The sequence below is a fragment of the Cnephaeus nilssonii genome (genome assembly GCF_951640355.1).
Source record: "Cnephaeus nilssonii genome assembly, chromosome: 12".
Lineage (NCBI taxonomy): Eukaryota > Metazoa > Chordata > Mammalia > Chiroptera > Vespertilionidae > Cnephaeus > Cnephaeus nilssonii.
The window spans coordinates 51,772,400-51,795,453 of record NC_137083.1 but is presented as its reverse complement, the minus strand read 5'-3'; the positions used below and the strand labels follow the sequence as shown (position 1 = coordinate 51,795,453).

The window sequence follows — 23,054 nt, the reverse complement described above, 5'->3', positions numbered from 1 at the left end:
TACTACTGCTAGCACTGGTACTGACTTTACTATCACAACGACTAATACAACTACCCTTTCCCCAGCAAATACTACTACTACTAGCACTGATGTTACATTTCCTATCCCAACCACTCTTTTCCCAACAAGTACTACTAACACTACCACTGCTCCTTCCCCAACAGGTACCAATGCTGCTAGCACTAATAATACGCTTCCAATTACAACTATTCCTTCTCTTACAAATACTAAGACTGATGCTACTAGCATGCATTCAGTTACTACAAATATTTTAAATACTACCACTGCTAGAAACACAAAAACAACTACAGGTATCACCACAGTTACTTTGATTACAAATGCTACTTCTGAACAAACTACTACTGAGATCATGTCAACTCTACCTCCTACAAGCACCCCTGGTATCACCATCACAGATAATGCACTGACCAGAATCAGTACCACTACTTATCCTCCAGCTACCTCTACCCATGCTTTAAGTACCACTCAAAGCACTACCAATACAAATATTACCAATATGACAACTCGTGTTACTGACATTATAAATACTCCCACTAGAAACAGCCCAGCTACTAATGATATAATAATTACTAGTACTCAAGACATTGCCACTTCCTCACATACGAACACTACAGGTATTAAATCTACTACTGAAGTTAATGGAAATTCCACCACAGCATATACTACCACCATCACTACATCTGTTTTCAGCACAAAAACTACAAATTCAAACACTACTTCTGACACCGTCCTTACAAACACTTAAATTCCAAGTAACACAGTTATTCCCACCACCAATACTATGAAGAGTACAGAGCATTCAGTAAATATTGCTGATGCAGATAACTCCAGTAGTGTTTTTATTCCAAATACTACAATAGCCTCAGATTCCTTAATGTCTTTTCTAGATACAGCAACTCACCATCATGAAACAACAAATTCTACAACCAGTTTTTTACCTCTCATTGCAACTAATGCTACCACAGCTATTACAAATGTTACCATTTATGCTTCAAATACTATCACTCCTGATAGAACACCAATGGGTGCATTGACTTATATTGCAAACACCACAAATACTACTGTAGTTCCCTGATTACTACTAAAAGCAGGATAACTACTACAGACATCTCTTTAAAACAACTATTACAGATATAGAAAATCAATTAACAGGTACGTGATTTTATGCTACATAAATTTTCACAAATATTTGCACTAGCTTTTACAGATATGGATACTCCAAGCACTGTAGGCATTGAAGGTATATCTCAAGATGTATCCAGTACTTACTTTGTAGCTACTTCTTTTGGAACCAGAATATATACAACTATATTTTTAAAATTATAACTCGCATAGCCCCATCAATTACAGTACAGGTATTTTATGTATTTTACTACAGACTTCACAGATGATTTTGATATCCTGTAGAATACCACATTAAGCTCTATAAATACTATTGCTTTAGATATAGTCATTGGAATCACCCAACTTGTTCTTGGGTTACAGGACATAATACTATAACTGAGAGCACTGGTGATACCTGACACTCAAATAACTGCTACAGCAGTAGTTATTAATACTACTGTACATTATTTAATTAGTAATACTAAAAATCACACTTTATTTTCCTATGGACTTTTCCAAATACCATGGCTACCAATATCGTAGTTTGCTATTACACAAACTAGAAGTATTAGTGCTTCTAAAGGGATCCTATTTGTAGCTATAAATAGAAAAAAATGCTACCATTGTAGATCTTCTAAACACTCTGACTCCAGGAACTGCAATAATTAAATTAGGAATATTATAGGCTACTTTTACTATACTAGAAAATAAGAATATGATCATTGATGTTAAAAATATAACTTCCGAAACTTTGCAACCACTACTTTCATAGGGACTACTGATACTCTTACTACAGATTTGAGAAGTACTTGTATTTATAAACATTAAAAATACTTCCAGGGAAAATTAATCTTACTTATGATATAATCTTATACCTTTGATGTTACCACTAATGGCTGGATTCACTTACTAGGATCTAACTCTTCTAGACCAGAAATCACCCGGGTGGAGTTAAGTCTATAAAGATATGGCATAGAGTAGACAGTTTCTGTCCTGGCATCAGAGTTCATAATCTTATTTGCTTTTTATTTTATTCACCAACTTTTCTTTTATTATTTTACTGCCCAGACTCTCCTTCAAGGGGTTAGGACTACGAGCATGTTATGTCTTTCATATCCAAATTCACTATCTTTGATCTATTACTGTACTTTCTTCTATCACCCAGACTCCCTTAAATAGACTCATGTTTGAGTGCTATTAAGGGATTAATTCTAGTACAGTATTTTCAAAATGTAGTTTGGGGACCCATTGAAGCCCCCAAAACTCTTCTTGAGGTCCACAAAGTCACATCTATTTTCATAATATTATATTTGTTATGTGCCTTTTTTACTCTCATTAGTATACAATGGCATTTATAGAGATTCTATGCTGTGTGCTGTCACCATAGATGAATACAGAGACAGATACAAGAATCTTAGCTATCTTCTGTTCAACCAGGCACTAAACATATTTACAAAATATAAAATCATGTCATTCTTCTCACTCACTTTCTTGCTTTGGAAAATATAGTTGTTTGTCATAAAACATTATTTATGGTAACATAGAGTTGATATATTGTTATTTTGAATGAATGAAAAAAATAAATATTTTACAAAATATTGTACAAACAAGTCCATTTTAATTTATTGTGCAGTAAATATAAATAGATATAACCCACATAAATAAAGCATGGGGTCTTCATTAAATTTGAATGTAAAGGGGTCCTGAGACCAGAGTTTGGGGATCACTTCCCTAGGGCAATAATATCCTTGTTTCACTCTCAGGTCCTGGTTACATGTACTATGAACCTTACCAGCATGTAGGAACTCCAGCACATGTGACTTAATGTTCTTATGACACACAAATGTCTACCACCTACTGTGAACACATTTGCACAACGTTCTGACCTACTTCCATGGCTGTGCTGTTGTCTGGATGGCTTAGTGTGTTCCACATGAGGGGCACAGATCATCGGTTAGTTTCACTTCCCTTTTGGAATCTACCCACAAGTGACAGTCCTCTGAAAAAAATTGATAGACCCTATATCAGAGAACATATGCCTCTTAACTTGATCTTCCAACTCAAAGCAAAACAAAACAAAACTCCTAATACTAAACTGTCCCAGTGGATTTGGTCATAGACTCCCATACTTCTATCTTTCCTGAAAGAATTCCCAGTGCACTTGTCTTGTTGGCACCACAAGCCCTGACATGGGACAAAGGGTCCTAAGGCACAGAGGATCCTGCAGCCAGCTCACACCAGGGCAGACTAGTTGACCAAAGGCTTCATTTAAACACTTGGGTTTGGGAAATGGAGGATGAATTTGTCTGGACAGATCTGTAAAAGAAATAAACTTACAAGAACAGGAAGCGCAGAGAACCCCAAACAAGAGGAATCCAAAGAAGACCACACCAAGACACATCATAATTAAAATGCCAAGGGCAAAAGACAAAGAGATAATCTTGAAAGCAGCAAGAGAAAAACAGTTAGTTACCTACAAGGGAATACCCATATGACTGTCAGCTGATTTCTCAACAGAACCTATGCAGACCAGAAGAGAGTGGCAAGAAATATTCAAAGTGATGAATAGCAAGGACCTACAACCAAGATTACTCTACCCAGCAAAGCTATCATTCAGAATTGAAGGTTAGATAAAGAGCTTCACAGACAAGAAAAAGCTAAAGGAGTTCATCACCACCAAGCCAGGATTATATGAAATGCTGAAGGGTATTCTTTAAGAAGAGGAAGAAGAAGAAAAAGGTAAAGATAAAAATTATGAACAACAACTTGACAACAAATACATACCTACCAACAAGTGAATCAGGGACATAGAAAGGGAGTGGACTGACAATTCTCATGGGGAAGGGGGCGCGAGGGGTGTGAGAAGAGATTGGACAAAAATCTTACACCTATGGATGAAGACAGTGGTGGGGGGTAAGGGCATGGGGTGGGATGGGGAATCAGGTGGAGGGGAGCTATGGGGGAAAAAAAGAGGAACATCTGTAATAATCTGAACAATAAAGATTTATTTAAAAATAAAAGAATTTGTCTGGACAACCGTAGTTCTGTAGTTACTGAAATTCAATCCTTTGTGTATATAAATCAACAATGATTAAAGCATAAGGTTTTGAAAAGTAAGTACTTCTGAAAAAAAAAAAAAAGAACAACAAAACAGAACAAAGAAAAGCTGGACTTAACTTCAGACGTTTGAAGACACTTGAGGATTAAAACTTGAAGTCTATGCACAAGGTATGGTCCTTGAACCAGGCAGAAAATGTGGAGGGGGAAGAGATAAAATCAACTATTGGCTGCTCTGACTCCTGAGCTATGCTGGCTCCTGGGCTGCCATCAGACCCTAACACAGGCAGGTGAATCCAGGGTACCAGTTCTGAGAGTATCACCTGCTACCAGGTTGGCGCAGGGACTATAACTTCAGGTGGCTACTCCTTTCCTTCTCTTTCCTTGTCTCAGTTTGCTCATCTGTAAGATGGAGTAAACATTGGAGCTGCAATGTTCATAGAAATGCATTTTCAGTCTGTAAAGGTCCATGCAAGGTTTATTATGACCATTACATAATCCCCCAAGTGTTCTTATGTCTACTAGTATTGAAACCTTTTCCTTCTTCCCTGTGGCTTTCCTGATAGTAAAGCAGATTCTCCCTAGTGCTGGTCCTTTATAATAAGACTGCTATGAGCCCCCTGGTTTTCAAACAAGTTTTGTAAAAGAAAACTGTTCTGTGGAGGTGACTGTAGTGTCTCAAACTGGCTTTTCGGGAAAAGGTTGTTTTTGTTTTGTTTTGAGATGAAAAAAATATTTCCATTATATTTTTCCTTTTTTAAAATTTATTTTTATTGTTGAAAGTATTTTAGATGTCCCCTTTCCCCCATTTACCCCCTCCACCCTTCCCCCATACCCTACGGTATTTTTCTTAAGCTTTTTATACTTGCTGCTATTCATATGTTGCCTTCTAGAGAGATCCATTGAGAACAAAATGTGTAAACAAATAACAGAGAATAAAAATTTTGAAATAGCCAATGGAGTTCATATGGACTGTGTGTATGTGTGTTCATGTACATTATATTATATGGCAAATATATTTTCTGCCAGTAAAATGTTCTGTGGTTTGTGTGATGAAATTAAACTTATCAGTGTTTCATAATTTTCTTCAAAAAGCACTACTATTTGATGGTGATTCACTGAATGAATGTGAGCATTATTGCATAGTGAGTCCTTGGTTTAGTCTTGCCCCTGAGTAAGATGTTGAGTTTCACGGTATTCTCCCAAAGGTGACTTGGGTTCACCTCTGCTCTGAGGTGTGGCTAGGAGGATAGTTGTACCTCAGTTTTTCTGCCTGTGGTTATGCTTCTGTTCACTTATGTTTTGTCTAAATAGGGTATAAATATTGAAATACACGTGTTACAATCACAACATGGTGAAGAGGTTGTGAGGCGAGGTGGGTTGGTACTATGTTGGGAGGAGCCAACAGCAGGTGTTTTGTGGCTGGAGGTGTTTTGATGACACTTGATGATGGAAAAACTTCAGAGAAGTTGACCTCAACCCAGGCAGGGTTGCTTATTTGAGCACAAGATGCCTAAAGATCTTTGGGAAAATACCCAGGCTAGAAGTGTATCATATGATAATTACTAAGAGTAAATCAAGGTATACTAATTTCAAATTAGACCATAGGTTATAGTTTCTGGCAAGTTATAATTTTTAAAAAATATATTTTATTGATTTTTTACAGAGAGGAAGGGAGAGGGATAGAGAGTTAGAAACATCGATGAGAGAGAAACATCGATCAGCTGCCTCCTGCACACTCCCTACTGGGTATGTGCACGCAACCAAGGTACATGCCCTTGACCAGAATCAAACCTGGCACCCTTGAGTCAGCAGGCCGACGCTCTATCCACTGAGCCAAACTGGTTAGGGCTGGCAAGTTATAATTTACTAGAGGCCTGGTGCATGAAATTCGTGCACTCGGGGGTGGGGGGTCCCTCAGCCCAGCCTGCCCCCTCTTGTAGTCCAGGAGCCTTCGGGGGATGTCTGACTGATGCAGAGGTGGGAGAGGCTCCCGCACTGCCACTGTGCTCGCCAGCTGTGATCCCAGCTTCTGGTTGAGTGGCGCTCCCCCTGTGGGAGCACACTGACCTCCAGGGGGCAGCTCCTGCATTGAATGTCTGCCCCCTGGTGGTCAGTGTGCATCATAGTGACTAGTCGTCCACTGTCTGGCTGAAACTGGCTCTCCAACATCTCCCGAGGGGTCCCAGATTGCGAAAGGCACAGGCCAGGCAGAGGGACCCCACCTGTGCAGGATCAGGGAGAGGGAGGGATGTTGGAGGTTGGCCAGCTGGGGAGGAACCGCTGTAGGGCTTCAGGGCTTGTTCAGCCCATCTCGCTCAGTCCTGATCAGCTGGACCCCAGCAGCAAGCTAACCTACCAGTCGGAGCGTCTGCTCCCTGGTAGTCAGTGCACGTCATAGTGAGCAGTTGAGCGGCCTTAGCATATCATTAACATATTACACTTTGATTGGTTGAACGGCCAACTGAATGACCAGACACTTAGCATATTAGGCTTTTATTATATAGGATGATCATAACAAGTCCTACAACCTTCATGAAGATTTATATTTCTAATTCCAGCTTTATTTAGAGAAATAATCAGAGAGAAGTTGGTAACATAGATGACAGACAGTGTTATGGATGTAACACAAGTTTACTTCCAAATATATGCCCAGATAAAAGCACGACTGAATTGGAACAGACTTTAGAACCTATGTAGCTTTAAATTTCCAAATCATAAAATTCCGATTAAGCCATATCTTTCTAATCTTCATCAGCAACCACATGCTTCTCCATAAGCTTACCCATTGAATTTTTGGGCAGAATTAATTTTAAAACATTTTTTTGATGTGGAAATAACTTTTGACTTCTCAGAATTCTACTCATAAGCTTAAACTTTTCATCTTAAACCATCTCTCTGCTAACCTTCACTTTTTCAATGGTGGCTACTATTTTCCTACTAATTATCTTGATTAAAGTTCCCTGTTTCTCAAACATCCCTTTCATGACATCTAGTTAAAAAATTTAAAATAGGTTTCTTGACTTCTATTAAATGTAGATAATTAAAATAGCTATTTAAATACTTGTCTATATAAATCTAGTGATTTTCATTTGTTATGCTTGACAGTGAAATTAATCCAAGGGAATATACTATAGCATGCAGACTGGAAGTTCTCTGCTCAGAGTAGTCAAAAACTCTTATTTGGAAAAACTTTTCTAAAAGGAAAACCTCCATTTTCCTTGAATGACGACAACAAAGTTGCCACAAAGTGAACACAGACAATCCTCTGGTTTCCAGGGAGCTAGTTTTTCCTATAATCATAAACTTCAGAAAACTTGATTTAAAGACAGCAAGTTCCTCTGCTTATACATCATGATGCCCCAAAGTGACCTTAAGCATTGCAAATGTCCAACTGAGATGGAAGGAGCTATTTAAATGGGAACACTGAAGGTTTTGTAGGATCTCAGAAGGGATCATCCAGAATTCTCCAGAAGAAATGACAGTGAAGATCATGGGCTTGGTACCTTCTATGCACCTCACCACTCCCAGAGGAAGGGTGTTGTTCTGTCAGGAAGCAGGGCTATGACGTTAGACCAAGGCTCAGCCCTTCAAGCAGTGGTCTCCAAGGAAAGAAGAGCCAGATTAGGGATTCCTTCCAGAGGACGTGAATAACAAGCAGAGCAATTCATAGAGAAACATGGTGACATTAAAGCTCAAAGGATAGGGTGGCACAGAGCTTCTCAAGCTTAGAAGACAGAATGCCCCATAGAACTCTCAGAGCAGCAGCCACCACAGGTCTGTCAACTATGGTTGCAAACTGCAGGCTTTGTCCATGTGAACCTCCTTGACATGTTCTGGGCTCTAGAGCCAAGGACTACCTCTCTTCACCTTACCCTTGACCTGTCCTCAGAGCCCAATTCAACTGGCCTGGCCAGTTAAGGCTCTTCACACCTGTTGATCTGAGTGTTGAGAATGTGACATTTGATGGGATAAATAAAGACCATCCAATAGTAGAGGCATGGTGAGGAGAGCAAGACTGCATTATACGTGGCATTTGGGGCAGCCAGGTAGAAGAGATGCCTTCTACTGAGCAATTTAAGAGACTTCCCAGCTGCCTCTCCTGGACTAAAGGCTCAAAGGAAAGAGATGGCAACAGGAAGCAAGTTTAGTTCTATGTAATCTGATGTCTTAAGCTTTGTCCCTTATAAACACAACTCTCTCTTTACCACATATCACACATATGGTTTGCTGCCTCTGCCTTATAGGGAGGGTTGGAAAAAATGTCAGAAGAGAGAAGCACGAGGCCCCTCTAGGGCCAGCGTGGGAGGAGGAGGGTTCCAGGGTTCTCCATCTGCTTTCAAGCCCCCTCTTCCCATGTGGCATCCCCTTGAGTGAGATGGAGCATCAGACTTCTCAGACCTCACATCCAAACTTAGATCCAGATTTTGTCAGAAAACCTGTAGTCCCACTGGTGCTACTGAAGCTTTCAAGGATGAATTGCATAGCTTGTCATGGAAGAACCTTATGGAGTATTACAGTGGCCAGGCTTGCCAGTGTCCTGACTTGGGCCATGGGAACGGACACAGATGGGGGACATTTTGGGAGCTAAAAGAGGGGAGTTTCTGTGTTTGATAGCAGAGAGGAGGACTGGGTATTTGACATGAGGAGACAGTGTCAGATTCCAGCCTGCAGGGTAGCAAGGAGCCAAAAGAAGGCCCCCTGCCCAAACAAGAGGGCAGCCATGGGGAGGTGCCTTGGGGTAGCATTGCCCGAGGCCAAGAGGGCCATTGGCGCAGCCCTGAAACCTGCAGGGGTCTCATCCTGGGGCTCCACTTTGCCTCCTGATGACTCCAAACAGGGTCCCCTAGGTGTAGGGATGATTTCTGGAATCCAGCCTGTTGTGTTTCCCACTACTTCCTGCAGGAGAAGGGGAAAAATGGACAAAGGTAGAAGCCTCCCCACATTGATTCCTTTCTTTGGACCTTAGTTAGTTATGCCAGTCCTTGCAGCCTCACACACTAACTGGGAGACTCCAATCCCAACCCACAACTCAGAGCTGCATAAGTCCAACTTTCTGCTGCATCGGCTTCTTCTTCCTTGATCTAGCGTTCCTATTTTTGTCATTCACCTCCCTCATTCTTCTCTAATTCTGGCTTCTCCCAATACCACCCCATATCCCTCCATCCTTAACCCTAAGACACTCACGTCAATGGTCTTTATTATCACGGTTTGCTGGGACTCCTTACAAGCTTTCTCAGCCTTCTTAATGTTCTCCAGGGTCCACTCAACATTGTTCATGGCCATCATGCCTTCCATGGAACTTCATGGGCAGGGGCAGGGTGGGAGACACAATAGTTTAGGGTCAACTTAAAGCCTTGACAATGGTGTATGAAATATCCTCACTTTTGTGAGCACCAGTTTCATGTCAGCATAAACTGTAAGGAGTGTCTTATAAATCAACTAGAGGCCTGGTACACAAATTGGTGCATAGGTGGGGTCCGGCCAGCCACCTGACCAGGGAGATCAGGCTGGGCCTGCTGGGGGGAGGGGATTCAGGAGGTTGACCAGCCAGCCCTGTCCTCTGTTTGAACTCCCAGTCAAAGGGACAATTTTCATATTAGCCTTTTATTATATAGGATGAAATAATCATAAGTTTGGCAGAAAGAGAATTATCATTAGGACTTAGAGATAGGATTTTTAAGAGTAAAAAAAGAGAAACATCTGATTCTTTAAAGAAGTGGTTCTTAATCTGAGAGCCATGAAGTCTAAGGATGTTGGTGGAGTAACTTTAGGGAACCTGTAAATGCCCTAAAATTATATGTGAAATGGGGTGTATCTGCACAGATGTGCATTCTTGGAAAGAAGTCTCAGAGAGAACCCTTACCTCCAACTAATGAAGGGCCTCTACCTGAAAGTAAACATAGTCTGACTGAATCAGGTAATATAGGAGAAAAAGGCAGACCGAGAATTTGTACATAAGTGATCAGTGATCTCACTTCTAGAGATCACACTTGAGGATTTTATGGTCCAGGATGACTCACTCTGATGCCTCCTCCCCCAGCTCATGGGCCACATAGATGATGTCAGGGTACCCCATGCAGCTAGAGATGTTGTTCCGGGGATAGTAGAAGAGGAAGATGAGGCACATCTCATTAATGGTGCTGGGACCCCCCTGGAAAAGAAGAGGGAGACAGATGGAGAGACAAAGATACAGAGGCATGCAGAGAGAACAAGGCAGGCAGAAATGGTTTAGGTAGCCATTTTACCAATGAACCTGTTTTCCTTTCTCCTTAACCTCCAGCTAATTCACTGATCCTTACCACTCTTCACCACAACTCTTCCTTCCTCCTTCTCTATTTCCAGTTGGTAGACAGTTATTCATGTCATTTCCAAAGAAATATTTCACATATCTTTCAATTCCTCTATATTTCCATTGCCACTGTCTTGGTTTGAGAAGATAAGACAAAATATTGAATTTCTTTAAAGCCACTCCCTCAGGAGCTTCTCCAGAATTTCCTATCAGTACACATCTAATTCAGGACCCACTCAAATATGTCACATGCTCTCATCACTGTAGGGAGACCTTAGGGTTTTCCCTATGAATTTTCTAGTACATTATCTCCATTCTATTCTAATGATGCATATCACTTTCTACCTTGTATTAGAATCATTTTAAGAGCAGTGTTTTCTTCCTCAGTAGCAAGCAACTCCTTTTGAATCTGACAAGCTTGGAACCATTCCTTACACACAATATGGGTGGGGTTCCTTGTGACCATAATAACAATAACTGACTCTAACTGAGCATCTGTTACATGTCAGACAGTGACCTAGATGCTTTACATGTATTAATCAACTCTCACAATACTTATGCAATAAATAATATTGTTGATTCTTTTATAAATTAGAAAATTAAGACACAAAGAACTTGAATAACTTGCCTACAGTTAGAAAGCTACTAATGATTGTGTTGGCATTCAAAGCCAGGCAATGAAGCTTCAAGTCCATGCGTTTGTCATGGTGACTATGCGGGGAGAGAGCTACTTACAAAAGTCAAGAAGTCTCGGTCCAGTGTCTGGTAGTTACACTCTATTAGCAACTCGTCTCCCTATTTAGAGTGAAACACAGAGGCCAAAAGTAAGACATAGAGAGACTGGACCAGTTTTAGAACTATCCTGGCTAACACTAATGTGCCCTAAGCCTGCCTGTCCCTGACACCAGCCGTGCCTCCCCCGGGGTCCCACCGGCTTGATCTCCACCCGATGAGGTAAATCTCGAGTCTCCTGCAGATTGAAGTCATAGGAGTCATCTTTACAGATTGTTTGGAGTTGTGTTCCATTTCTGGAGGGAGAGAAAGGGAGGAGATAGGAATAAGGTGAGGAGGATGAAGTGGGGAGGGTGTCTATCAATAAAGAAGCTGTGTGGGGCATCACTCTGTGGGTATAGATTGTTCATAAAACAAGAAAGCTCCTCCTTCCACAGTCTTCCTCAAGGCTTCTCTGCTCTGTGGATAATTCTGTTTCCTCCTTACTCTTAAACTTATACTACAGAATAAATAACTGTTTCTAAGATTTATTCCCACATGCACAAAGGAAAGCTTCAAATCCATGCCTTCTTCCCTTACCTGTACTGCACAGCCTGCAGAGCCCGCCCAGCCAGGTGGGTGTGGAGCAGGTAGCCATATACCTGTATGTCAGGCACTGGGGCCCCATTCATCTGTGACAGGGAGGAGAGGCAGCTGGTTAATTAAGAACTCTCATCTTGCCCTGCCCCTTGATTCTCCACCCTTAATATTTGACACCTTCTCTCATAACTGATATGAACCCCTTTAGTGTTTACCTGTCCCCAATCCCTGCCCCACTTCCCCTGTCCCCAAAGCCCTGACTCCTTCCATCCCTTGCATAATCCCAGTTAGTGATTTTCCTGTGCACCAGGCTGTAGTCATTGTCCAAGTGTCGGGTGCAGGCTGTGTGTGCTGTAGATCAGACCAGATCTGTGATGGGGAACCTCCCAGCCTCCCAGCCTCACCTCTTCAAACTTCTCTGTCTTACACAGTCCGTAGGACATGAAAGACTCAGCACCAGGGGGGATGAAGTGGATGGGGAACGTGAGGAAGCCCAGCTGCAGGACTCCCATGTCGTATTTGCGCAGGTGTGCTGTGTAGTACATTCGAATCCCCGAGGTGTCGTGCACACCTGGTGCAGAAAGGCAAACCACATAAGGCAGGAGAGGAGTTCACAACATGGGGAGAAAGAGGCCCAGGAAAGCTGTTAGCAAAAGGAGTCAGCACACATCCCAAGACATCTTCCCAATTCCTAGAGGCATCAGACAGCCTGCCCAGCTCTTCTTCCATAAATGCTCAGATGCTCACCAGGAAGGTTGTGAAAATTGCTGTAATGAACCTCCAGTCGGATCCACTGGGGGTCCAAGGGGGTCCCAATAGAGACACCCACGTCATCTGGAAACTGGTAACTCTGTTGAATGAAGGGAATTGGGCAGCAAGAAAGACTGTAGCTAGGTGCAGGCTGGGAGCTAGGTGCAGGGACCCATCCCAGACCTCCCTGTCTCCCAGCCTTCATCAGCCCAGCAATCCCAGTTCCCAACAGCATGCACCCCTTAGCCACCTATCTCCTCATCACAGGACTCACTGTGCCCCCGACAGCCCAGCCCACGATGACCTGGGAGCAGAGGGAGAAGGCGGGGTCAGCCCCATAGCAGTCGCTGATGCCCGTGGGCAGAACACTGGCATTGCCACAGGCGTACACAAGGATGTGATGCACCATCGTCTCGTTGTGGGAGACCAACTTGGGCTCAAACTGAGGAGGGGGGGGAGGGAGGGCAAAGCATAGTCACGATCCTCTATGTCAAGTCTTATCAAGTCTTATTCTCCATGTTCCCCTTCCCCAAATAAAACTGCACCCATTCCCTGCTTCTCTCCGATTTTCTTTCTCTTCCATTTTTTCTGGTATTTTTCTTCCCTAACTTGTCATTTCCCCCTCAACTCTGACTCATCTCTCGCCTCCACCCTTTTCAAACCTCTGAGAGCACAGCATGCTAATGCCCATGACTTCAGCCTTTCCCTTACTAACCTCATTAGTCTGTGATATTTGAGCAGGAAACCACTTCTTGTTGGATTCTTTCTCTAAAGAAAATATGGCTCCCACACTTTTGCTACTTACTATAAGATCATACTTTTATTTATTTAATCAAAATTGGAACCACCCAAATGTGGAATCAGGTGACCAAGTTTGCGTTCCCTCTAGCTCTTGGCCATGCCTCTCCCAGCCAACACCTCCTCCTGGGCTAAGAGTACAATTCTGGGGCTGGGGTGGGGCTTACATTTTGTTCTTTGCAAACTTAGGAATTCATGAACTTCATCAAAATCTCAGATGCATCGTGGGGCTGGAGTGAAACAGCGCTGGGAGCTATAGTTCTGGGTTCAGGAAATCATGAAACTACCATGTCCACCAAACCTAGCCTGGCCCCATGTTAGCCCCACTGCTTCCCTTCTGCTTCCTTCCAGCAATTGTCTGATTGACATCATCCCCTCCCAATCCACTGAGCTGCTCAACTGCCTTGACAGTGTCCCATTGTCTGGTTCGCCATACCTTGTAGATATGATGTTTCTTACTGACGATGGGGAGAGGGAGGAAGGTGCAGGCATACGTGGTGTCATCCTCTGGGATAAGGAACTGGAGAGAGACACACACAGGCTAGGGTCGGGTGGGAGTGAGGCTCCCAGAGAATCAAGGAAAGGGACAGAGAATGGAAGAGTGTCCACTTTAAGGTCAGTTTGGCCATCCTCCAGGGTCTGAGAGAAGTCAGAGAAACTTCAATTCTAGGAACGTACTGAGTATTGAGTACAAGAGGAGGGTGTGGATTGACTGGGAAGATGGGAAGGGGGCTGGAGGAGGCTGGATGTGATCTTACATCAGTGATCTCCAAGTCATGGATGATTGTGTCCTCAGGTACATCATGATCATCTGGGTGGAGTATTTGTAGCAGGAAGATGGACTTGACAAAAGTACGCTCCGGGTCCAGCTTCAGCATGTCATCCAGGCCATAGGCGGCCAGCACCCTCACCGTGTCGCTCTGGGGGAGTCAGGGGCATTGAGATGCTACACCCATGAGAAACCCTTTGCACACACCCAAGGACCAATACAAACCACTTGCTCATGTCTACACAGTGGGATGGAAAGAGTTTCAGGTTCAGGGGTGAGAGCTAGTCAGGTCCTAGTTCTGCCTCTGAGGCCAACTTGTTGGAAATGTTGAGCAAGGCACATACCCTCTCTTATTCCCTCTCTATGCCTGTGTCCACATCTGGTAAATGACACTCTAAAGTTCAATGAAATCAGACAGGGTACTTCACAAGAGGAAGGCTGAGGAGGGGGAGCTGCTGAATCAGTGGGAAGTCATGCTATAGAGGGCTGGTGGCTTTTAAGAGTAGGCACAATTGAAATGAAGATAGAAGTCCTAGGAACTGTGACTGGCTACCTGAGATGCATGGCCATTACAGCATAGGGGTGACTATAACTCCCCAGAAGAAAAAGCAGTCTGTGCTCAAATACTTTTCTCCCCTCCTTAATTTACCGTAATGTCTTTGTCATGAGGGTCGCAGGAGCGGAAGGGCCTGGAGAAAAGCATGGTGGTATAGACACCATCTTCTGTTAGCCTCAGCAGCTTAGCATCCTGACTCCCGTCCGCCTCCAGGGTGTCTTCATCCACCAGGTGCTGATCCTGGGGTCCATTGAAGGTCAAGGATAAGAACCAGGAGTCCCAAGAGAAGTCAGTATCCCTTTAGCTCCCCTATGATACTAGTTTAGCAGAACCAAGGGCTTCTTTATTATGTACTTTGCTCCTAGGACAGAGCAGGGAATTAAGGATGGAACCTTGGAGCAGAGGGACGGACAATGTCTGATGCGAGTTTCACCACCTTGCTTGACTTCAGTTTCAAATCTCACCTCCATCAATCCTAATATTCCTGTATCTCTAACCCTTGAAAGCTCACTTACTCTCTGAACTCTCTATGTTATTCATCCTGTCCTGTGGCTTCCTATATCAATGCAGGAGATGGATGAGCTGCTTCTTTGTCTGTAAAATGGGATAATAATCATCCACCTCATAGTGATGCTGTGAGGTTTAACATGCAAAGAATTCGGAGCGATGCCTGGTTACTCAAAAGTACAAAACAATTTTAAGCTACAAATGCTTCTGTGGCATGATTAGACTATTTTGGGCTGTGGTGTACCTGATGGAGCTGGAAGGAAACTGAGGAGGAAGACTGTCTCAAACAGCTGTGACTCTCCCCTGTGACCTGCATTAAGTGGGCTATTAGCAGACATGTGGGACAGGACTCTCTCAGTCCAGTGGTCCATTCCTTAGCACCTAGGGACATGGAGTCCAAAGACGTAGACTGAATCTCTCCAATGGCCATTTCTGTAGGGAGAGGTCAGCAGCCAGCTGGTGTTCTGGGAGTGTGCCTGCATGTTTGGAAAATGTGGATCCTTCCTGGACTCAAAGCCATCCCGAACCCCAGCCAGAGACCCTCATCCTTGGAAGAAAGTCACCCTCCAACTTACCGAGAAATAGACATTGCCCTCAGGCAAGACTCCTCCAACAACCAGATCGCCTCCCACGAAGGTATGGCCATTTGTGACTCCCAAGCCCACCCAGCCAGCTGTTCGGACCTGGAGCTCAAAAGTGATCATCTCAGCCTCAAGGTCAAAGTCCCAGCGCAGGAAAATGACATTGGAAGGGTCTAGGAACCTGGAATAACGCAATCGAGATGTGGGGCCAAGGCGGTTGCCTTGGGAGGGGGCTGCCAGAACCATAAGTAGAAGGAGCCTGAAGAGAAGGTCACAGGCCATGGCTCCTGGGGTCTGGAGCATCTCCGCTGCAGGTGAACACTCAATAAGTATGGACTTATATGTGCTTTCCCTGGCTAGGCACCATGCCATAGGGGAGGGACAGACTGGGGTTCTTCTGATCTGATCATCCCCTGGGCTCAGAGTGGTGCCACTTACATAACCCTGGAGGGATGAGGTGTCCAAAGAGGGTGCAGAGGATATTGCTTTTGCCCTGGACTGGGGACTTATTATGAAATTCTCAGGAGTAAATCTTTTAGACTCTTCCACCCAACCTCATGCTAGTGTCCTGCCAATGGGGACCTTACAGAATCAAGGGAGGGTTAGTTCCTCTCATCTGTTCTTTTCTCCTCTCCTCTCCTCCCTCCCCTTTTCTCTCCCCCTCTCCACATCCCTGGATCCTTGGATGTCCTTACTGAGCACTCTGTCCTCTGGCATATGTCCCCAACCCCAGTTTTCATGGGCATTTTCTCTATATAAAAACAGGCACAAGCAGAGGTGTGGTGGGAGTGCCTTTGAACCTGCCCCCCAGTCCAGCAGGAAGGAGAGGAGTTGTTAGGGGAAGGCTATGATTTCCATCTCCTGTGGCAGTCTTTTGCTGCTAATCCCTGGAAGGACATGTAGAGGTGAAGGAGCCATAATCAGCTTTCAGGTGGGCGAGTCTGGGCAGCTTTGAGTTTTTGCACATTCCTGGGGAGGAGCAAGGAGGAGGAGGAGGAGGAGGTGAGGGGAAGCAGAGGGAGAGAATGGGGATAAACATGAACTTGCCTCTGAGAGGCTTTGTGCTTTATCTTTCCTCCCAGGAAACCTACAGGGACTTCCACTGGAGGCTTGGTCCAGCATCCCCACTGGTATTGTGCAAACAATAAACGGCCAGAAAAAAAAAGTTAGAATATTAGAACACGAGATTAAAAAGTGATATTAGATCCACTAAATTTTCCAATCCACTTAATGTTTAGATGAGGAAACAGAAACACCAAGGGTAACATGAATAATGCATGTGCCTGGTCACTGTCCAGGCAGAGCTATCAGGACACAGGGCCCTGCCTCCAGGCCAGTGCTCTCTCTAGCAGTCCCTTAAGTCACAGATACCAACAGGGCACTGGCCCCCACTGTACATTCCACCATGGCTCGTCCTGGATGGAGTTGGTGTCATCACTGACTGCTTCTTTGGGAGTGGTCCAAATTCTCACCCTTATATCAAAGTTCTTTCTTTCCAGGGTTGGACACAGGTGATCTGGAGCAGGAAAACACCTCATTGACCTCTTCACCTCCAGTGTCCTTCCTCCATTAGACAATGGACAGGCTCCTCCCCACAGGAATGCAGTTCAAATGAAGGTGGACAGGAACTGAAACACCCGTTTATGCCTTCATTCAGAGCATGCATACTCTTCTCCCTCTTAGGAGGGCAACCATAATGCCAAACTCGGAGCATGGGAGAAGGTAGGTAGCTAGGCAGCCATCTGGAAGAAAGAGGCTTACCTTGGCCTAGGTTGGGAGCCAGGCCAAAATCAGAGGAGGAGCTTGGGGAGGCAATGACCTTGAGGAGCAGGAATTCAGGTAAGAGATAACAGGAGTATCCGAGACACTCTGATCCCAATCACATTTGGGGATTAAGGCAAAGGGAGGGGACGGCAGGGAGACAGGACAGCCAGCCTAGTAAACTGAGATGTGCCCAGGATCCTTTATCCTGCAATCTGTCCAGCTCAGCTTCAGTGCTGGCCTTAGGAGGAGGTAGTGTCACAGGAAAGAGCTGGAGTCAGCCATTGCTAGCCAGGGAATCTGTGTCTGGGCACCTTCTGGCTTCCCAGGGGCCTTTCTTTCCCTTTCCTTCTTTGTTCCCCAGTTACACTTTCCTCCCAGCCCCCTTTCCTTTTACCATCTAACCCCCAGAGAGACTTTCTCCACTGAGAGCTCAGAATTAAATGCCCGTGGCTTGCTGGGTGAGGACACCTCTCTTGGCTCGTGCATTTTTCTGGTATTCAGGATATGTGATTTGGGCACTGCTTCCTGGAGCTTCATCCCTCTCCATCTCTGGGGTAACGAGGTGGGAACCAGTAATGGAACAAAAGGCAAAAGTGAATCAACACATGAGTATTTAGAAAGTAGTGCAATTGACATTTTGTGCACAATTAGATTTGAAATAGGGTGATGCAAAAAAAAAAAATCAATGAAGTCACTTTATGCACAAAATTGTATAATGAAAATCTATTTTTCTTAAATCAAGAGAAACACAGTTTCAAAGTTAGCAAGACAAGTGAATTATAAATTGTATTATGCTGCCACCAAATGGATCCTTTGTCAAAACCATGGGAACCCTATTGCATGTATTACAACTTCCGAAGATTAAAAAAAAAATATTAGTGAATCTGGGAGGTGTAAACCCCCAGGTGCCAGCTGCTGCTGGGCCCTGATGTGGGGACTTTCCAGGGACATGGGTCTGCAGATTTGCCCTGCTCTAGTTCCCTCCATCATTTATCAAGTGACTGTGATGGGCAGACACCCACTTGGAACATTGACTTGAATATTGTACAGTTTCAAGTCTTGAAATAGTGAGGTTCAACTGCTAACCCCCTCTGCTTCTCCATACTGTTGTCTGTAAAATGCTGAGGTTGGAGAGATGGTAGATATGGGGCCTTATTTTAAATCTAATTTGCCAGATCATTGGTTTCTAAACTTTCTGAAGAATGAGTCCTCTTAATGCAAAAAGTTAGGAGAACTTGTGATTTTAATCTCTATTGGTTAAGTGATAGATGTTTAGAGAAAGATAAAAACTATCATATTTTAGTTGAATTTGAAATTTGCCATTGCATAAAAGTCCACTTTACAAAGGGCTTACTTTGTGTCAAGCTTTGCTCTAAGAACTTTCCATATATTAATCCATTTATCCCTATGAAATAACTTTCATTATTATCTCCATTTTATAGATGGAGAAACTGAGGTCCAAAGTCACACCACTAGGTAATGGCAGCACTATGAATCATTGGGAAAATATAATTAAAGACAAAAATCTCCTCCCAATTCAGAATCTTGTCACAAAGGCAGGAGAGAAAAAACATTTATTATTGAATAAGCATTAAATCAGAAGGTGACACATCTCAGGCATTTCTTTCAGAGATCGCCAAGACAAAGAAATCTTAGCCTTTTATATAGGCCAGCAGAACCCATTACACACATGCTCTCAAGAGAAGCAATGACTGGACCTCAAATGAGAGGACTTGACAGGACCCTTTGCTAATCCATAGTTCATCCTAGAGTCCCTTGGTAACCAGGATGTCCCTCTATGTTTGCTAAACACTTTTATCTAAAGAAAAAATAAACTTGGCATAACTTTACGACAGTTATTTACAGCTTCCAGTGTGATGTCTGCTCTAAATTGAGTTTAGGCTCATTCTCCTTGATGGTTATATTTCCAAGAGATGCTTGCAGGGCTTTGAGAAAGACATCTCTGGGTCTTGACCCTGGCAAGAATTGTTTAGCTTTTAAAAAGATTTATATACTGGTACATTTCAAAGAGACAGAGAAAGAACTTACAAGTTTTCTAAAGTAAATGCTCTCAGAAAATGGAGAGGGAAGTCTCTTTTGTTACTTTTAACTGGGAGAATTAAGCTCTGATGTTGAGTTTGTATTCCCCCTTACAGAGGGAAACACAGGCAACTGGAGATGAGCATCTATTGTCTAAGGCCCAGTGTGGCCTTGCAGCAGCCTCTGCCCACATACGAAGCATATGGGGGAGGAGGGAAGTCCTTATTTAACCTCCAAGGTCTTTTGGTTGCACTGAGGCATTTTAATTCCTTGCAAAGGTTTGAGGCACAGTTCAGAAGCACCATTCTAGGACACTCTGGGACACAGGAGAGGGTGCAGGGCCAGTGAGTAAAGACCCCCGGGGACCATGGGGATGTGTGACTGCATGTGTGGAGTGGGGGTTGGCGCCAGACGAAGGAAACGCTCTCCAGTTTGAGGTCTGAGCTTCAGTGAGAAGATGAGAAAGATGTTGTGTTTCCTGGAAAAGCCACTCCCTTTTGAGTTTCAGGCTCAGAGAGTGTCGGCCACTAATTGCCTCCTTACAGGCCAGGGTCTTGTGCTCCTGCCTGGCTGGCCCTGTCCCACACTGCCCCCTGGCCCACTGCCATCGGAGAGGACCCCAGGGGCCAGGAAATGGCATCACTTTCCCTTCTGTGGGGCTGGGTGCTTATGGCTGCCCTGAGCACAGGTCAGATGGCAGGAGGAGAGAGCCACTCAGTGGGTGGATGGAGGGAAAGAGAGCTGGGTCACTGGGGCACCAGGAGGCACAGAAAGTTTGCTCCTGGATCCCAGCCTGGCCCAGATACTCCCAGGCATAGCCTCTTGCCCTGAGAAAGAATCCTTTCTGTCCCCAGGTGTCTCCTATCAATACTGCTCATGGGACCTCCTCTTCAGGATTTGCCTGTCCTAGTTATTTCTGGGGTGACCTTCACCCCCAGGACCTCCAGCCTGGCCTGTCTATGTATTTCAGGTGCCAATGCGAGCTTGGTGGAGCAAAGGCCCAGGTGGGCCCTGGTACGTCGGGGACAGGCTGAAACCCTGAGCTGCTTCCTGAGGGATGCCCAGTACCCCTATATGAGCTGGTACCAACAGGATCTCCAGGGGCAACTCCAGGTGCTGGCCAGTCTGCGGTTTTCTGGGGACAAGGAGGTCATATCCCTTCCTGGAGCGGATTACCAGGCCACCCGGGTCGATGACACGGAGCTGAGGCTGCAGGTGGCCAATGTGACCCAGGGCAGAACCCTGTACTGCACCTGCAGCAAAGACACAGTGAGAAACCCTCCTTGGACAGATGAATAAAAACCGCGCTCAGTTCCCACCCACGGACCCAAGCTCCTCCTCCTCTGCCCCACAGCACCTCAAGCCTGCTTGTCCCCGCCCCAGATCCTCCCTTCTGGCCTCTTTACCGCAGGTGAACGCGGCCTGCATAGCACAGCGATGGACCACAGGTCTGGACCACCTGCAGACCTTGGTTCTGCCACCTGTGAGCTGCGGGGAAGACTGCATCTCCCTGAACAGCAGTTTCGGTGTCTGTAAAGTACAGACAGCAACTCTACTCAGCTCAGAGGGCCCCTGCAAAGATAAAGCATAAGGTACAGGTACACTGGAAGCTCTTAATTAGCATTAGCTCCAGCATACGGCATTTTATTACCAGTCTCAACGCTCACAAGGGTGCTCCAAAGAGACCTGGAGGAATCTGGGAGCTCAGAAAAGGGGAGAATGAATATATCAATCTGTGGACCTGCCACTCACACCCCTGGAACAAGTAAACACCCACTTTTCCAATTAGATCCCCATTCTCAGCTTCTCACACCCCAGTCTCAGGTTGATCATTTTAAAAGTGAGATCCTAGAGAGGACCGGGATCTGGAATCCACCGTGGAGGGCTTACCCAATACTCGCCTTTCAAAAAGCCGTGGCTCAGAGCCGGGTCTGCACCTGGAGTCAGAGCAGGGCATGGCTAGGAGGCCAGACCCCAGCAAACATCCGGGAACCACCGCTGGGAGGTGCATTGTGGGAGAGGCCAGGTCCTGAGGCCTCTGCAAAGATGGGAGGCAGGCTGGGCTGTAGTAGCCGAGCCACTCTGCTTCTAGTTCAGAGCTGCTGCATCCCCAGTGAGCAGGTAACTGTGGTGCAGGTGGGAATGAGCGAAGAGAAGGCATTTCAAAGGTACTCAGTCGCTAAAGGAGGGGTGGGTGGTTGTGGTGCCCAGGGGCTGCCAGGCACCCTTTCCTCAGCACTTGTATAGAGAGGCGAGTTTTTTCCATCAGGGGGCGCCACCGGCCCACAGTTCTCCGAGCTCCGCACAGACAGGGGGGAGGTGGGGGGTGGGGGATGGGGGTGGGGGGCGGCTGTGATCTGTCACAGGTGTTGGTCCTCTCTCAGCCTCCTCTCAGGTGTTGTGGTGAAAACCTGCTCGGCTCTGGAGGAAGACAGTAACGGGAGGCAGTCTAGAGTCCAGCGCAGAGCCCGGCCCAGAGTCCTGGACACATTGTGATACCTGTGTCCTTTCAGTCCTCCAGGAAGGGTACCCCTGTTGGAGAACACGGTCACTGGAAGGTCCTTGTCCACCAAGACGCTATTAAATACAGAGCAGATGGCAGGCCCTGGGCAACCAGCTTTTAAAGGTAAGTTGAGGCCCTCTGCTGGAGTGATGGAAGCCACCATTGATCTGATGGGTTCCCTTTTACCTCAGTCCCTGAGACCTACCTGGAGATTTCCCAGATGCAGTTCCGCTCATTTGTACCATAAACTGAGATTAATACTATTGCCGAGGCCCTAGGTACTTAAACTAGCCCTCCTAGACTGATGGATGCTAGGGGTTCAAACAATACTTTTTGTTGTTTTACTGACATACCTTTTAATCCATTGTTTATCACTTGTTTTTGCTTTGTGATCCAATCTGAGAATGTTTTGTTTTTAAAAATTTTTTTATGTTTTTTTTCAATTGGAATTGACATTTTATATTATACTTAACAAACAGTACTTGCTTTGTGATTGAGTGGATTATGTTATTCCCTCGGTGAACTGAAAAGACTTCACCTCGCTTATGCATGGTTCTGTTTAATATATTGCTACCAACTGCATGTGTACTTCTGTGATATTAAGACCTCTCAGAGGGATGCCCTGAAGAAAATAAGAGAACAGAAATCTTCTCAGGAGACAGAAATTTAATCAACATATCTAGTTGTTCTCTTTCTTGAGGTCAAATGTATATGCATTTCTTGGGAGTGGCAGGTGCTCAGAAGGAGCGTGATGGAGGAAATGCTTGGGAAATAATTATGTAGTATGGATTTTCAGGGTCAGCTTGAGCAGGAGGATAATTTTATCCAATGGGAATTCTCACCAGAATGCTCTCACTTGCAAAGACTTTCATAATCAGATGGACAAGCTGGTCTGCTCTGAAATTCTTTCTCATTCTTCCAAGTGTTTTTCTAAATGGCTTTATAAACAAAGGAAACACTGGGACCACAAGGGACACATGCAGGGACTTCTTGCCTGGCTC

At 44.8% G+C, this 23,054-nt stretch overlaps 2 protein-coding genes across 2 annotated transcripts in view; one reads left to right on the top strand and one right to left on the bottom strand.

The window, feature by feature from the left end:
- The window catches only part of MGAM2 (maltase-glucoamylase 2 (putative)), a gene marked incomplete at both ends in the record, with an annotated part of 78,794 nt that extends 77,698 nt beyond the window's left edge, over positions 1–1,096 (top strand). Inside the window, 1 exon segment of the mRNA XM_079785474.1 lies at positions 909–1,096. Within this exon segment, the coding sequence (XP_079641600.1) occupies positions 909–1,096 (188 nt within the window).
- Positions 1,097–8,838: 7,742 nt separating this feature from the next.
- Positions 8,839–16,049, bottom strand: LOC307107925 (putative DBH-like monooxygenase protein 2; the record flags this gene model as incomplete). The annotated part of the gene is made up of 13 exons (XM_079785473.1): positions 8,839–9,081; positions 9,370–9,484; positions 10,206–10,336; positions 11,210–11,269; positions 11,406–11,502; positions 11,786–11,877; positions 12,190–12,356; positions 12,533–12,635; positions 12,810–12,977; positions 13,770–13,853; positions 14,092–14,253; positions 14,752–14,898; positions 15,741–16,049. 13 exons carry the CDS (start codon positions 16,047–16,049, stop codon positions 8,839–8,841), a joined length of 1,878 nt encoding a protein of 625 aa, XP_079641599.1.
- Between the last annotated feature and the right edge of the window lie 7,005 nt (positions 16,050–23,054).